The 14,052-nt window shown below is 45.3% G+C and overlaps 1 protein-coding gene across 1 annotated transcript in view; it reads right to left on the bottom strand.

Annotated features, from left to right (window-relative positions):
• The window catches only part of TMEM132B (transmembrane protein 132B), a 223,519-nt gene that overhangs the window by 151,515 nt on the left and 57,952 nt on the right, over positions 1–14,052 (bottom strand). Inside the window, exon 2 of the mRNA XM_066199441.1 lies at positions 7,747–8,626. Coding sequence (XP_066055538.1) covers positions 7,747–8,626 — 880 coding nt within the window. The remainder of the gene's footprint in view (positions 1–7,746; positions 8,627–14,052) is intronic.

Raw genomic sequence — 14,052 nt, 5'->3', positions numbered from 1 at the left:
ACTGTTGTGTCTGACTTGTTTAAACAAGACTGTGATTTACTGCACTGCCAGCTAATGAAGAGCTGTACAAGAAGCTGATCAATGCCATCATTGTCTGGCAGCACAAAGCAGGGACTACTCAGCATATTGTCCAAAACAAAGGCTGCCCCCGAGCTCCCCGCCAGGGACTCGTTTACGAGCACACACAGTTTGCAGAGAGCCACAGTGTGCCCCAAACTTGAAATGATCACTCGAAGGCAGGAACCTTTGCCGACTTGTCTTTCCAACCTGAGTACAAGGTAAAAATAAAAGAAATGGATGAAGAAAATGTTTGTCTTACAGCTGTCTTCCTTAAACTGCCCTTTGTGATCCTGGGAGTTTAAGCGGTTTTGTCACCCCAAGGCAGCTTTGTGTTCATTAACGGAGGTAACTGAACTCAGAGCCGGCTGCGCACAGGCAAAACTCGGCTTCTAATTCCATCTTCTGTGCTTTCCCTTCCCATTTCAGAGCTGCACCGACATTAATCACGGCAAAGGTAAGACACGACAGCCCCCAGCAAGAGCAGGTTCTGGAGAGGAGCTGGGGCGATGCTGGAGAGGCTGAACCTTTGGGGCCCCTCTGGTGCAGCTCCTCATCCAAAGGGATCCCCACCCCAAAGGGATCCCACCCCACACACCCTCCCACTGAGAGAGGAGCCACAGCCCGAGGAGCGAGGTCAGCCCCAAAATGCCCACCGCAGGCAGGCTCAGCACCACGAGCAGGTGAGGCACCTTGCTGTCAGTGCTCTGCGGATCCACACCCCGCCCCGCAGCATCACCCAGCTCCGCAGGAGCTGCCTGCACTTAATTAGCAGGAGCTGTCATGTGGAAGCTTTTGGAGATGGGGTTCGGCTTAGAACAAGCTTGTAGGAACCCGAAGCGTTTAGAAATGTAAAAATCCCTTCCCATTACCGTCAACTAGGCAGAGTTCGTGTCGAGTCACGTGGCGCATTGGCACCTTCCAGATCCCTGGGAAGTGCTTTTCACATCCTCTCCCTTTGCAGAGCCCAGCAGCGCCTGCTAACACTGGCAGACAAGAGCTTGTCAGGGCTCCTCTCGCAATCCTTCCTTGTCACACCCGGGCCAAACGAGCCGATGTGTCAAAGAAGACGCAGAGCCACACACGGCACCACAAACCCACTGGCAGAGCAGCCGTGAGACACCTGCCCGTGCACCGAACAACTTCCCATCAGCACAATTACCTCTCCTTTTTACCTGCTTTATGGTTCTGGATATGAGATACAGCAAATTAATTGACATGCCGTGCCACATCCTGACTGCTCGCAGGTGCAGATGGGCAGAGGGATGAGATAGCTGAGGTGCTGGCAGGGCTTGGATGGAAGGAGAAGAAAGGTTTCAAGGCAAACCAAACTCCTTTGCCAGTGGGAAGTGGATCCTTGTTTCATTCCAGCTGTACTCGGTGCTCTAACACACACACGAAATATTCCCAAACCACCAAAATTAAAAATGACTGGCCAACTCTTCGCCTTCTCAGTGAAAAACACTGGGGGAATACCCACGCAGGCTAAATATTTGTGATTGATCTAATTCTGCATTTCGATCCACCCTCCCCTCCAGCTCTTACAAACATTTCCCCACTCCCATGAGAGAAGAGAAGATCCCTGAGCCAAGGCTGTGGAGGCCAAGGGAAGGAGCAGGCAGTGGGAACATCTGCCACAGTCACCAGGAGCCTGGCCCCATCCTCCCCCCTTACCAGCGCCTCCTCACCAGCACAGGAACTCGGTTTGTGCACAAAGCAGCACGTCCAGAACCCCTTTCGCAGGGCAACAGGAATTTCCAGCAGGAAACATCTCAATTAAAACCCCCTGTTTTATCACCACGAGGCTGCAATCCCATCTGGAAGCGCTTCCAAGCCAATATCCAACAATTCCCAGGGCTTCTGCCTGTCACCGGAGCTGCCGCTCCGCCTGTGCAGTGATCATGGACAGCTGATTATTGCAGCACATAGTTGACCTTTATCTAAAATTCCATTAAAAAGCTTTATTGACTGTAGTCCTGCAGGGTCTTTCAGGATTCACTGGATCATTTATTCCCTGTCAGAGATCCATCGCTTTCCAAGCTTTCAGAATTGCTCCAGCTCTGAGGGGGAGTTGGGGTTTTTTTGTCATTTTGAACTGGTTTTTAAGGCTGTGTGAGGGGGTGGTTTCTTTTCTTCTCCCTCTCCAGCGTGGATGGGGCAGAGGAGGTTATCTTATGCCACGTGAGAAGGAGAGAGGAGTTGCCAGTGTGGCACAATTAATTATTTCCAGGTTGGCTCATGGATATGGATGCAGCAGAGCCATGGACTGGCAGCAGCTCCCAGGGAAGGAACCTTTTTCCCTTCAGCCAGGAGAGATTCAGGTCTAACTACTTCCTGCAGCAGCCTTGTGAAATCTGTGACTCCATACCATCATGTCAGGTTTTCATCAGCCACAGCCAATTTTTCTGGGCCGTGAGCCGGTCTCAAACAGAAATAAGAAAAATGAAGTGATGGTTCAACCTTTCCTGAAAGAGAATTTATAGAAATGGTTCATTCAAGCCAAAAAAACCATTCTGGTGACAGCTCCCCCAGGCTTTATAGGAGTGTCCTGAAAGGATGTTACTCCTTTTCCCATTCAGGAAGAAAAAGAAAAGAAAATAGTGGGAGGAAGACAATACAGGCATCAAATGAAGCAGGAGATTTGGGGGAAAAAAACGGTGTGAATCTGTCTTGGAGGAATATGAAGCAGTGCATAAGTACTTGGGGATTGAAGTGAGGCTGCACAGACACATCTGGCATATCCAGACTTAGCTGTGCTTGATATTTTTATTAATATTACGTGTGACTGTTTCATATTTACATTTAGTTCCATTCAGAGAGAAAAGGGAAACCAAAAACTTCAACATTCATCCCGGGTTTAATAAAATTTTGGACTAAAACCCAAATTATTCCCAAGCCACCAGTAATGGTTTATTCCTGTGATTATTTCTAAATCTGAACCAGCATTTCTGATTTCAGAAGAGTATTTTTCCCCCCCTTTCTCAACGCTTTGATTTCTGCTGAATGTTCATCCTAAAATGATGCTCCAGTGAATCATTTCTCTGTCTCCCCAGTAACAATCCCAGTGACAGTTCCCCATCCCCAGGAGCTTGCTTTGGAGAAATGAAGGCCATGTGGAGCCTCCTCCTCACAGGCAGCCAGGCTGCATTCCCCACAGTCTGTACTCTCTCATTTTCGACGCATTTCCAGATCCAAAACCTTCTGTTTTCTTTCCCTTGTTTGCTCTTGGCAGCTCCTGGCAGGAGACATCCTCTTAATGATCTTTTTCTGGCCTTCTAGACGACTGCTCAGACTTCTCCAGATCTTTCATTATTAAAGGAGAAGCCTCGTAAGTCACTTTTAATGGTCTGTGCAATTTTTATTCCTTAGCAGGAGACATCACCTCCTCCATATGGATATGTGTTTATTAATATAAATCCTTCATATCATTTTGCCTGGCGAGAATAATCAGGAAGGGTCTCCTGGCATGGATTACACCTCGTCCCGGTTCATCCAAAGGGAGTCTTTGTCCTGCTCTGCGTGGAGCAGGGCAGGGAGGAGTGTGGATAATCCTTCTCCTGGACTGCCAAGGCAAGGAGTGACAGTGAGGTCCCCGAGCAGAGTCCTGCCACAGCTGCACATCCTGAGCCACTGCTGCTTCCATCCCCCTTCCCAGGCATTCATTACCTGCCCTCGCTGTTATTCCTGGAATTTCTCCAGTCTCCAGATCAGAAGGATGGGTGGTTGGTGTTGGGGAGGACGTGTGAGGAATGCCAACAGGGCCACGTTTTGTGTGTGACAATTTGCTGTTAACGCTCAGCTTCCAGCAGCAGCGCATCCTCACTCCCAGTTGAGATGGGGAGTCTTGGAAAACAGGCCAAAAACCCATTGTTTACTCCTAAAGAGAGTGTCCTCATCTCTTCCCTATAACCAAGGGGCAATTGTCCATTCATTTCATTAAACGTCCTCCTGCTGTACAAATTGACTCCCATTTTTCTTTTAAATACATCCTCTGAGTCTGGAGCTGGAGTTAAATAATAACAAACACCACAGAAGAAATAGAAGCCATTCCCAGTGCTATTAGATGAGATTTCTGTTCTTCCAGTTGAGCGGGAATTGTTTTCTCCTGTCTCTTTCATAACTCCTCCATGTATCAGGAGACTTCTTCTGCTTAGCAATTACCACTAAAGTTGCTGCTACCCCTTCTGTAGTCGTGATTTCCGTCTTTTCTTCCCTCATTTACTACATTTCATCTCATTTGTCAGCGAAGAAGGAAACATGGATACTCCAGCACATGAAAGGACAAAAAGTGCCTGAAAATTTGTGACACTGAAGTATGTACAAGCCCAAAGCTGTCCTTCATTTTTACCCTTTTTTTTTTTTTTAACAAGGTGGCCCATAAAAGAGTTTAATCATGGCCACATAGCCCATTTCACCTACCTTTACAGTTAAACTACGCTCAGTGACAAAGCCACCAAACGTAACGGGCAAAATTTATCTTCCCAGATGGTGAATTTTTGCAGTACAGATCAGAGCAGCAAGGCCACAAATTAATCTCCAGCGTCACAAACATTTCATGGCACACGTGTATAGATCGTCTGTCAGCAAAGCCAGCAATAGGAGTGGCAGGCACAGCAAAGGCACTAAAAGCACATTTAGTCCCCAAATTCTGCCCCTTGACACATCCCTGTCCTTCACTGACACCAGGCCACGCTGGCTGCACCCCAGTAGGAAAAGAAACAGATGTATTTTATTTGAAACACAGCACCGCCAGAGCTCCAACTCCACCTGAAATTCAAATCATTGAAGGAAGACAGCCAGCCAAGACTTAAATCAAGCCAAGCAAAACCAGTTTGGACTGATGGAAGGGACTGGAAGTGATGGCTGGAGCTTCACCAGCAACTGCAGTGTCACCCTGTGAGTGACACGACTGGGAGGATGGGGAAATGAGACTTGGGTGTCTCTCAGCACAGCACATTGCTGAATCAAGGAACTAACTGCTCCCGACTGCTTTTCAGTCTCCAAGCTTCCTCAAGAATCACAGATTTCACCAAAACAAAAAAGAATCAGCTCCCACATGAGAACTGAAGTCAGCCCTGCAAGGAAAAATCCAGCATTAAATAAAATACTATGCAACATGGCATGAAATAGCAAAGAGGTGCATAAGATTGGGCATATCTGCTCCTTTGCATCCTGTCAGAGCTGAAGGCTGGCATCAAATGCTGTGCTGAGAATGACTTGGTTTTGATCTATCCTCTCATATGAGCCAGACCCTGCCTCACTTACAACAGATATGATTAAAAACTATCAGTTATATTAGGCAAAAATATATTTCCCAAAGCAAACATTCACTTCATATTTTTTTCTCTGGCTATAAGACACAGAAATTCTATGTATATAAGAACCTTCTGGGTTTTCACAGACATTAGCATTGAGAAGACAAACAGGGAAAGCTGGTGAGGGAAACTGCATAAATTAGATGCAGGCACTACAGTGCTTGTATTTCCCTCAGCATCACTCCCTGCCTTCCACGGAAACTTCAGCTGGAAAATCTCCCCATGGACCCAACAGATATCATTGCAAATAATCACAGCGACAGTTGCAGGTACTCTTTCCATACCAAGGGGCAGGTGAACCACCAGCAGAACTGCATTCTGCCTCTCACTTGCAGCATTCAGCTGAGAGGGTAAATAAAAATACAGCATTTTTATTTTTAAAGATAAAAATCAGCATCTCTGATGAAAAGCACAACGCAAGCAAAGCCAAATAAAAGCCCAGACAAGCTAGACTACAGAGAGCCAACAGTGAATTTTCCAAGGAAATATTTCTGGGCACGTAAAACATGCTGATTTATTGTACCAGAAACATTTCCTGGAGATGAACAGATCCCATACACTTCTCAGAGGAGGAAATCCCCATGGAAACCTGACTGCCTTCCCAGCAGCTCGGGAGCTCTGATGTTCCACATGTTGGGAGAACATCTGGAGCAGCTGGAGCCATGCAAATCCCAGAGGCTGTGGGACAAGGTGAGGTCTCAGCAGCAGCCATGCTCCTGTGGATCATCCCTCATTTTCTGCTTCCCTGGAAGCCCTCAGTTCTTCCAGGATCTATTTTTGCTTTTGAAAGACAGCATTTCAAAAGCGTCTCCGCAATAGGTTTTTGGCTATCTCCAAAATATCAGAAATATCAGAACGCTGCCCTTGCACACCATTTGTTACGAGGTAAATGCTATTTCAGAAATTCCAGCGGAAAGGAAACATCCTCGTCTTGGGTTGTCTCTAATACCTTGGGAGTTTTATCTGTGGTGTGGGGAAGAGAACAAAACCCGGAGAATTAAGAGCTGATGTTAAATCCTTGCAGAGCCTTAGGCAAATTCCATAATCTCTCTGCTCTAGCACGGGGGATCAATGCACGCCTGCTGAACCCCCGCTGCTCCGTGAGGCCGGTCCATCTACTGCCCGTGGATGCTGGCCAAATTCAGAGTTAACAAATTAAAAACAGTAAATCCAAGGAAAAGCACGAGTAAGTTGTGTTTAAAGGAAGCCTCTTCCTGACCCAAACCTTTAAAAGTTTGGTTAAACCTCATTATATTTCTCACACATTTTCCCCCCCGTTGAAAGTGCTGTGCTGTGAACCACTCGTCCCCGTTCGGGCAGCAATCTGTAACTTTATTAATATGCATGTGCTAGTTCACAAAATGCTGGATGATTTGAAAGTGCTGCATAAGGTTTTGCTGTCTGTTTCCTCAACATCTGTCCCCAAAGTGCATTTCTGTCACGTTCTGCTCCCATCGTTCTTGGATAAAAAGTTGGAAGAGTAAGGAACGAATCTGCTCTGAGGTTTCTTTTCTTTCTTTCCCAAGAGTCTCACACCCTTTACAGCAGACGACACTTTCCAATTACCTTTTGGCCCTTTTATTCTCCCAGTTTGGCTCACATTTCTCTCTGAATTTGGTCCCTGTGCAGCTCTGAACCCAGAGTCTGACAGCTAAGGACACAACAAATACGCAGCACTAACCCTGGGGGGTGGTTAGAAATGCCTGAATTCTCCCATTACAAGGATGAGGTCAACAGAGAGTCCCCAAACTTAAAACAAAAATGGGCCACGAAGCAAGCAGTTAAAAGTTTGAAGAAGCAGGATGGGCTGATCTTAAAGGAAAACTGAAGACAACTTGTGAAGTTTGGCCCCAAATCCTGGCTCTGCCAAAGGATTCCTGCACAGGCTGAGCTCGTTTCCTCACCTCTCAGCTCTTGTACAATGCAACAAAAGAGTTCTCACCACATTTGACCTGTGCAAGATGCAGCCCGTGCGTTTTGGAAAGATGATGATAATAAAGTCGAGAAAAACAGAGGAAACTTCACCAAAGAAACAGAAAACCCTCCAGCAAACTCTTTAGCAAAACACATCACAGCAGTTACCCTGGCTGACTTACAGAGGCAGAATTTAAGAGGCAGAATTGTGACTGCAAGGAAACAGAATTAAAACAAAAAAATAATCAAACAAGCATTTATAGCCTGTACTTTAAAATCAATGCCCATGTTCCAAAAAGTGTCATCCACATGGATAATTCAAGACTATTTATAGTTTTCTCCTACTGAAGAGGAAATGCAGAAGTTCTTTCATGAAAACATTAAATATAAGCAAAGATTTACGCCCAGCATTGATTTGCCCCTATTTGTTTTGCAGACAACGCTTAAAAAATTCTCTTACCTTAAAACAAACTGGTCTGCCAGCGAGTAATCAGCCAGGAAAACGTGGAAGGTCACAATGTCACCCTCTCTGACCGGGCTGAGTGGTAAGTGAATAATGATATTTTCATCCACCCTCAGCGAGGACTGCTTTAATTTGTCTTGATTTGGGTAAACAACGATGCTACCAATCCTCTCCATAGCTGACAAAGCCTGGTGGTCATTCTCTTCACCTGCATGGATATTGTTTTCCCATCTTGCATCCTCTGGAGAACATTCCCCATCCACTGTGTAAATCTTATAGAAGAGCTCCACGGTAATCCCTTCCAGGGAGGCTGTTTCCTCTGAAAGCAGGGGTGGAGGGGAGCTGAACCAGCTGGGAGACAATTCCAACTCCACAACACATAATCCCAGGTGGCCTGTCAGCCTACAGCTGGCCACCACCTCTCTGGACTCCAGGAAAGCAAACATCTTCACACAAGGCAGCATCTCCTCGGGGTCGTAGTCATCCCAGTCCCTGCCCGCGATATAGAACAGGGTTTGTATTTTAGGCTTGTTGGAATAGATCGAGCTGTTGATTATGTGGGATTTTAATTTCCAGTTAAAAGTGAATTTGTTTGTGAAACCAAAAGACGCGGAAGTCAGCATGAGGTCCAAGGGGATGGGCTGTTCAACAGAAAAGGGTCCATACGTGGCATTTAGGACAGGTGGCTGTTTGGCTTTGTATATAAAGAATGAATCCACCCTGGACTGCAAACTGGAGTTCCTCATGATATCCTGGTTGGCTTCTTTGAGGAAGAAGAAAATGTCGGCGTTGGAGACGTGAGGGCTGGCAGGGAGATACGTTGGCAGGTTGGAGAATCTCTGGATGCTGTCCATGATCCCTCCTCGGCTCTCCACCACTGCGGGCCAAAGAGAAAAGGAAACAGAGAGACAACTCAAATGTTTGCTTAGCACGGCCCTCAGCTTCTGGCAAAAGCAATGGATTACAGGGGATCGATACCGGAGGCCACAATTATGGAACAATCTGACACAGGTACCGTGGAATAACACTTCTGTTCAAAGCTCAGGCTGCATCAGCTCCCTTCCCACCTTCCCCAACCTGTTATCTGCCCAAAAGCCATTAATCAAGGACTGGTTACCACAAAGAGAGGATAGGTTGGTCAGATCTCAATCTAACTCTCAAAACTTTTTACTGGCACTCTATTTTTTTTTTTAAATTTCTTTTATCATCAGATGCAACTTTCAGCTTCTTCTCACCCACGTTCCAATGTGCCTAGAGAAACTGGCATATTGAATATTAGTAGCAGTAAAACGGAACAGTTTGAGCAGTAAAAACGGAACATTTTCTTTGATCTACCATCACTAACACAAAAAGCAATGGGGGTTGAGCATCTGCATCACTCCCAATCCATTCTGCCAGGTCAGCAGCTTGGAAGTTTAGCGAGAACCTGATAAAAGCTTCGTGTTCTTGAAACCAAAACTTTTCACGCTAAACTATATGGGGTTTGACAGAGGTCTCAGTGGGATGGATTTATAGGCAAGAGTGAACTTGAGAGAAGGAGAAATCCTTTACACACAGAAGGTTCTCAGACACTTAGAAAGATTTTTTTGGTTTAATTCCTGAGGAGAATGAAACACATTTGGAAACCACAGAAGTTTCTCTACAGCACAATGGTCAATCCTCCAGCCAGCGCTGAGCGATTTTTCCCAGGAATGAAAAGATTCCGGAGGGAGGGAGGGATCAAACAGACATCTTTGGTTTGGGCTGATCTCTAATTAATAGTGAGAGATATTCTGTCCGGGCTGTCATTTCACCAGAAACAGTGGCTCTTTCAAACTAACAATTCCTACAAAAGCCGGTGAATCCGAGCTCCTGGGACCGCCTCAGAGGAAACAAACAGAAAAGCCAAGGAATTAAAATGCAGCAGCGCCAGAATGCACAGAGATAACAAAGGCACAATGACAGAGCCTAAGGTCAAAGCTCTGGTTGTGTCTCTGAAGCCGAGTGGTGATTTCACTGTTTGTCAGGGCTGGGCAGAGCAGATACACAACACACAAACAATTACACCTGTTCAAGCCAGATGACTCAGATACTCGCGGGCACAATTTAGCAGAGATAAAAGCTCTTAATATTTAAGCTATTTTTTTTTCACAGGTTGTGTATTTTTAAAGCCTACATTTATCAAAGACAGATTCTAGGGCAAATCCCATCCATTTGACTTTGCCCCACTCTTATTCTCTGTTGAAATTCTGGTCGTTTGTTTTCTGATAGTTTGATATAATCTACACTTGTTTAAATGCCTCTCATTTCACCACAACACTTTTGTTGTATATTTACTTGTGTCAAGGGGATTGTTTTTCAGCCACTGGAATGTTCTTTGTGGGAGTGAGTAAACATGCAAAAATATACAAGAGCAGCCCAAAAACAATCCTCAGCAGGGAACACTCTATCAAAAAACATCCTCTCTCACCACTGGTGGGGATCAGCCTGGGGTTTCCTCTCAGCTCCAGAGGCAAACGTCCCCTGCCTTGCTCTCACCACAAACATCAGCCCAGCTCTGGAACCAGCACAGCCCACGGTGAAAGGAGACACTGGCAGTGACATCACACATGGGACAACCCGTTTTCTCCTCGGGAAAACTGACGGGATTTTGTCAATTGGTCCTTCCCCTCCTCGTCTCTCACCCCCATGGGGATGCTGGGCGGTGGGTGCTCTCCCTCCCCAGGCAGAAAGTCACCGAGGGATGTTTGAGCAGCCCCATTTCTGCTCTGTGGTTGGTTTGTTTATTTATTTATGGGGCACTCTGACATTTCCTGCCATTGGGCAACTTCCCAACTCAGGAGCAGAAAGTGAACTTTGATCCTGGGAAAGCTGAACAGACAGAGAAGGAAGGGTACTTGGCTAAAAAATTCAAATGCAGACAACCCCCTTTCTGGATTAATTGTAAGTAAACGGAACCACGATTGAAAGCAATACTTTTGAGAAGTTGCATTTATCACAAAAACTTTGCAGCCGTACAGATAAGCAACCAAGCAGATGACAAGGAGCCAGAGCAGCAAGAGAACCCTCCGATTTCTGGAGCAAGAGCTAAAATCCTCCTCCCAAAGCACACCAGGTTGCAGAGGAGATTTAAACACGGACACAGTTGCAATCCAAAAACAAGACAAGGCTCAAATGCATTTGTGTTTACATTACAGGGCTCCCACACACACTTTATGCAGATATTTTATCTCTCCCAAGCAGTGATTTATAGGAAGTTTAAAAGGGATGTTTTCCCCTCTCCTCCATTTCATTACAGTGGCAACTTTTCAGTGCCTCTGCTCGGAGCTGGTACGAGGACTAGGATATCATCCCGCTGTAACTCAAACAAAATGAGACACAAATTTTGTCTGAAGGCTTATATGGGAAGCCATAAACATCCATAGACAGGGCTGGGCTTTGTCCTGGAACCAGCCTGCTACAAAATATGATATCTGAATTTAGCAGCGTTTTATGATGCTGTAAGGAAGATCTAAAAAGAAATACTTCATACCACGGCAGGCCGACACCCCACCTTTTTAATTCAGCGCATCAGCAGCTCAGCATCAATCTCCTTACAGCAACAATCAGAAATCAGGCACTTTTGGAGCTTTCTGGTGTGCAGAAATGCGAGGAAAAAATCACCTGCTCCTTTAATAAGCACTCCAGCAAGATCAAAGAGGGCAGAACATTAGACCAGAACGTGGGTTCATTCTAATTAGGCACCAAAAGAGAACGAGAGCTGAGGAAAAGTGAGTGGAGACCAAATGAGCATCCCCAGAACCCCCCAGTGCTTTCTCCGACAGAACAATCTGGTTTGCTCACATCCCTGGGGCACTGGGGGTGTTCAGGGGAGATGTGTGGAAAGAACAGACTGTTGGATGGGAATTGAGATGTTTCGTTGGGATTTTGGGAAGACTTTCACCTTGTGACAAGTTCTCTGCAGGAGCTTTGCCCCTGCTCAGACACTCATTTGGATTAACCCACTACTGACCCCCTGGAGCAACAGGTCAGCTTTTAAAACATCATCACTGCCATTTTATCCTCAGAATCCTTCCCTCAAGGGTTGGTGAATATCCTCACAGCCCAGCTCACCCTGCAAACTCTGAGATGGAAGAAAATACCCTTGTGATGCTGTGATGTTTGAGGCTCAGAGGGAGAGGAAAGCACCAGGCACAGGAAGGAACATGCAATTCTTGCACGCTTGCAATTCTCCGATGCAATGCTGAGCATCAGAGATGCCCCTTCCTGGTCCTCACCCTGCCCAGCTCAGGCCTCAAACGAAGCTTCACTTCTGTTCTCTTGATTTTTTTATTTTTTTTTTTTAATCTAACAATAAAATTATTCATCGTTTTCGGTTTTAGTCTCACTTGACCCTGGACTGCCACCACAAAAAAGTGGCCCAGGACTAAAAGAGATGCAAAGCCACAGCTGTGGACTGTGAAATAAAAATCTGTCATTCATGGAACTTCAAGATTTCATCAAAGCTACACTTCTTAGATCTCGTACTTTTTAACAAGAAATAAAACAAGCATCCTACTGGAAGAGAGCGGTGGCAGTGGCAGGTCGGTGTTAAAAACAATGCATCTGTTTTGAATTGTAGTTAGAGGAAAGTCTTTTTAAACCATCATTTTATAGCTAAAAAGGAAAATAGCTCCTGATGGAATATAACCCCAAACTTCACATCGAAATCTTCTCCCTGCTTTAGCAAACTACCTAACAGGAGCCAAATCTTCCATAAGCCATCAGTAATTCTGAAGCTGGAGGTGCAAGGAACAACAACTGTTTAAAATTGCAACTCTTTCAATCCCCTTTTTTCCCTCTGAAAACAAACAAGAAGCCAATCCTGCACCTGTGGAAAAACTGTGAAAACGTTAAAATTCCTCTTTCCTGCTGCATCATCAGAACTGCAGAGCGAGCTCATACAGACACTCCTCTTTGTAAAAGAGGAATAATTTCAAGTAATGTGGTGCCAGTAAGTGCTATGATGTTATCCATGACTCACAGAGGCAATCAATGGCTTGTCTGTACAGGAGAAAAATCACCAGCCCCTCCCACCAGCCCTTGCTGAAACACCATAAAGATCAAACTACACATGTACATTATTCCACTATAAAAATGCCTCTGTTCAGGAGAAATTTTTTTCTTTTTTTTGTTCTGGAATTGCAGGAATTAGCCTTGAATAAAAACACACTGTAACCCAGAATAGGGTGTCCACACAAGGAAAGCTATTCTGGAACTCATAAATTATAGGCAAATAATTAATTCTGGACCAGCTGTGTAGGTCGTTTTCTCTCACATAGGCACGGGATGCTTGTTCAGAGACCCCAGGGGCTGGTCAAGGTGATTTGTCCTGGCTACAGCTGGCAAAACTCTGACTCCTGAGCCTGGCAGGAGGAAAAGGAGGAGGATGATTACAGTGTGGAAGTCTACTACGAGTTTATTCATCATTTTTGCACTGCGAGTAGGCTAAGGCTGGGCTGTGAGAGGATTTAGGATGAGCACTCGCCTCGTGCTCTCCCTGACTCACTCCAAATGCAATGAAATACCCAGGAAAGGAGGATGTCACTGTTTACTTCCTACATTCAGAGCCCATCCTGTGACTCATCTCCTCAGTTTTACATTCATGAGGAAAATGAGGAGAACCCTCCACAGTTCCCCCCCTGAGGGGCACAATTCCATCACCCAGCTGAAGTAGGAAAAATTCCATCACCGTCCATTCACAACAAGTTCTACTCCTTCACTGCTTGGCTTGGTTATCCTGTGAACCCCACAGAGAAAAAAAAAAAAAAAAAAACAAACATCATGACAATCAGTGTTCTCAGCTGTAACAGCATAACTTGAAAATACAAAAGCAAGAAAGAGTTTAGAACTGCTCCCAGTACATTTTTAACATTAAAGTCAGACCAGAAGCTGTCAAGATATATTAAAAAAAAATAGTGTGAGAAAAGATGATAAAACCCCTTGAATTTCTCATTCTCTCTTCTTCTTATCCTAATTTGATGTGAGGATGGAATTTGATGTAGGACTTGCAACCAATTCATGGTCCTTACACTCAATCTTGATTACACATTTGTGGAGACAGAGATTTGCTTTGCAAAACATTGCTGGACCAGCAGCTGGTTTGGAAAGACAAGAAAAAGGATGCAATTAAAAAAAAATCAATTTAATCCAGACATCTAAAACTGAACAGAGGTCAATTAACTTTTGTTGGCTTGGGACAGTGTCTCACACTCACATCTCCAAATGTCTGTGTCAAACTTCTGCTGCCCAGATGACTCTGGGCTTCTCCTCCCAAAAGTTTTA

Source organism: Chamaea fasciata, unplaced genomic scaffold (genome assembly GCF_029207755.1).
Source record: "Chamaea fasciata isolate MVZ Bird 193981 ecotype frontalis unplaced genomic scaffold, bChaFas1.0.hap1 SCAF_18, whole genome shotgun sequence".
NCBI classification, from domain to species: Eukaryota; Metazoa; Chordata; class Aves; order Passeriformes; family Sylviidae; genus Chamaea; species Chamaea fasciata.
This window is presented reverse-complemented; position numbering and strand designations above follow the sequence as displayed.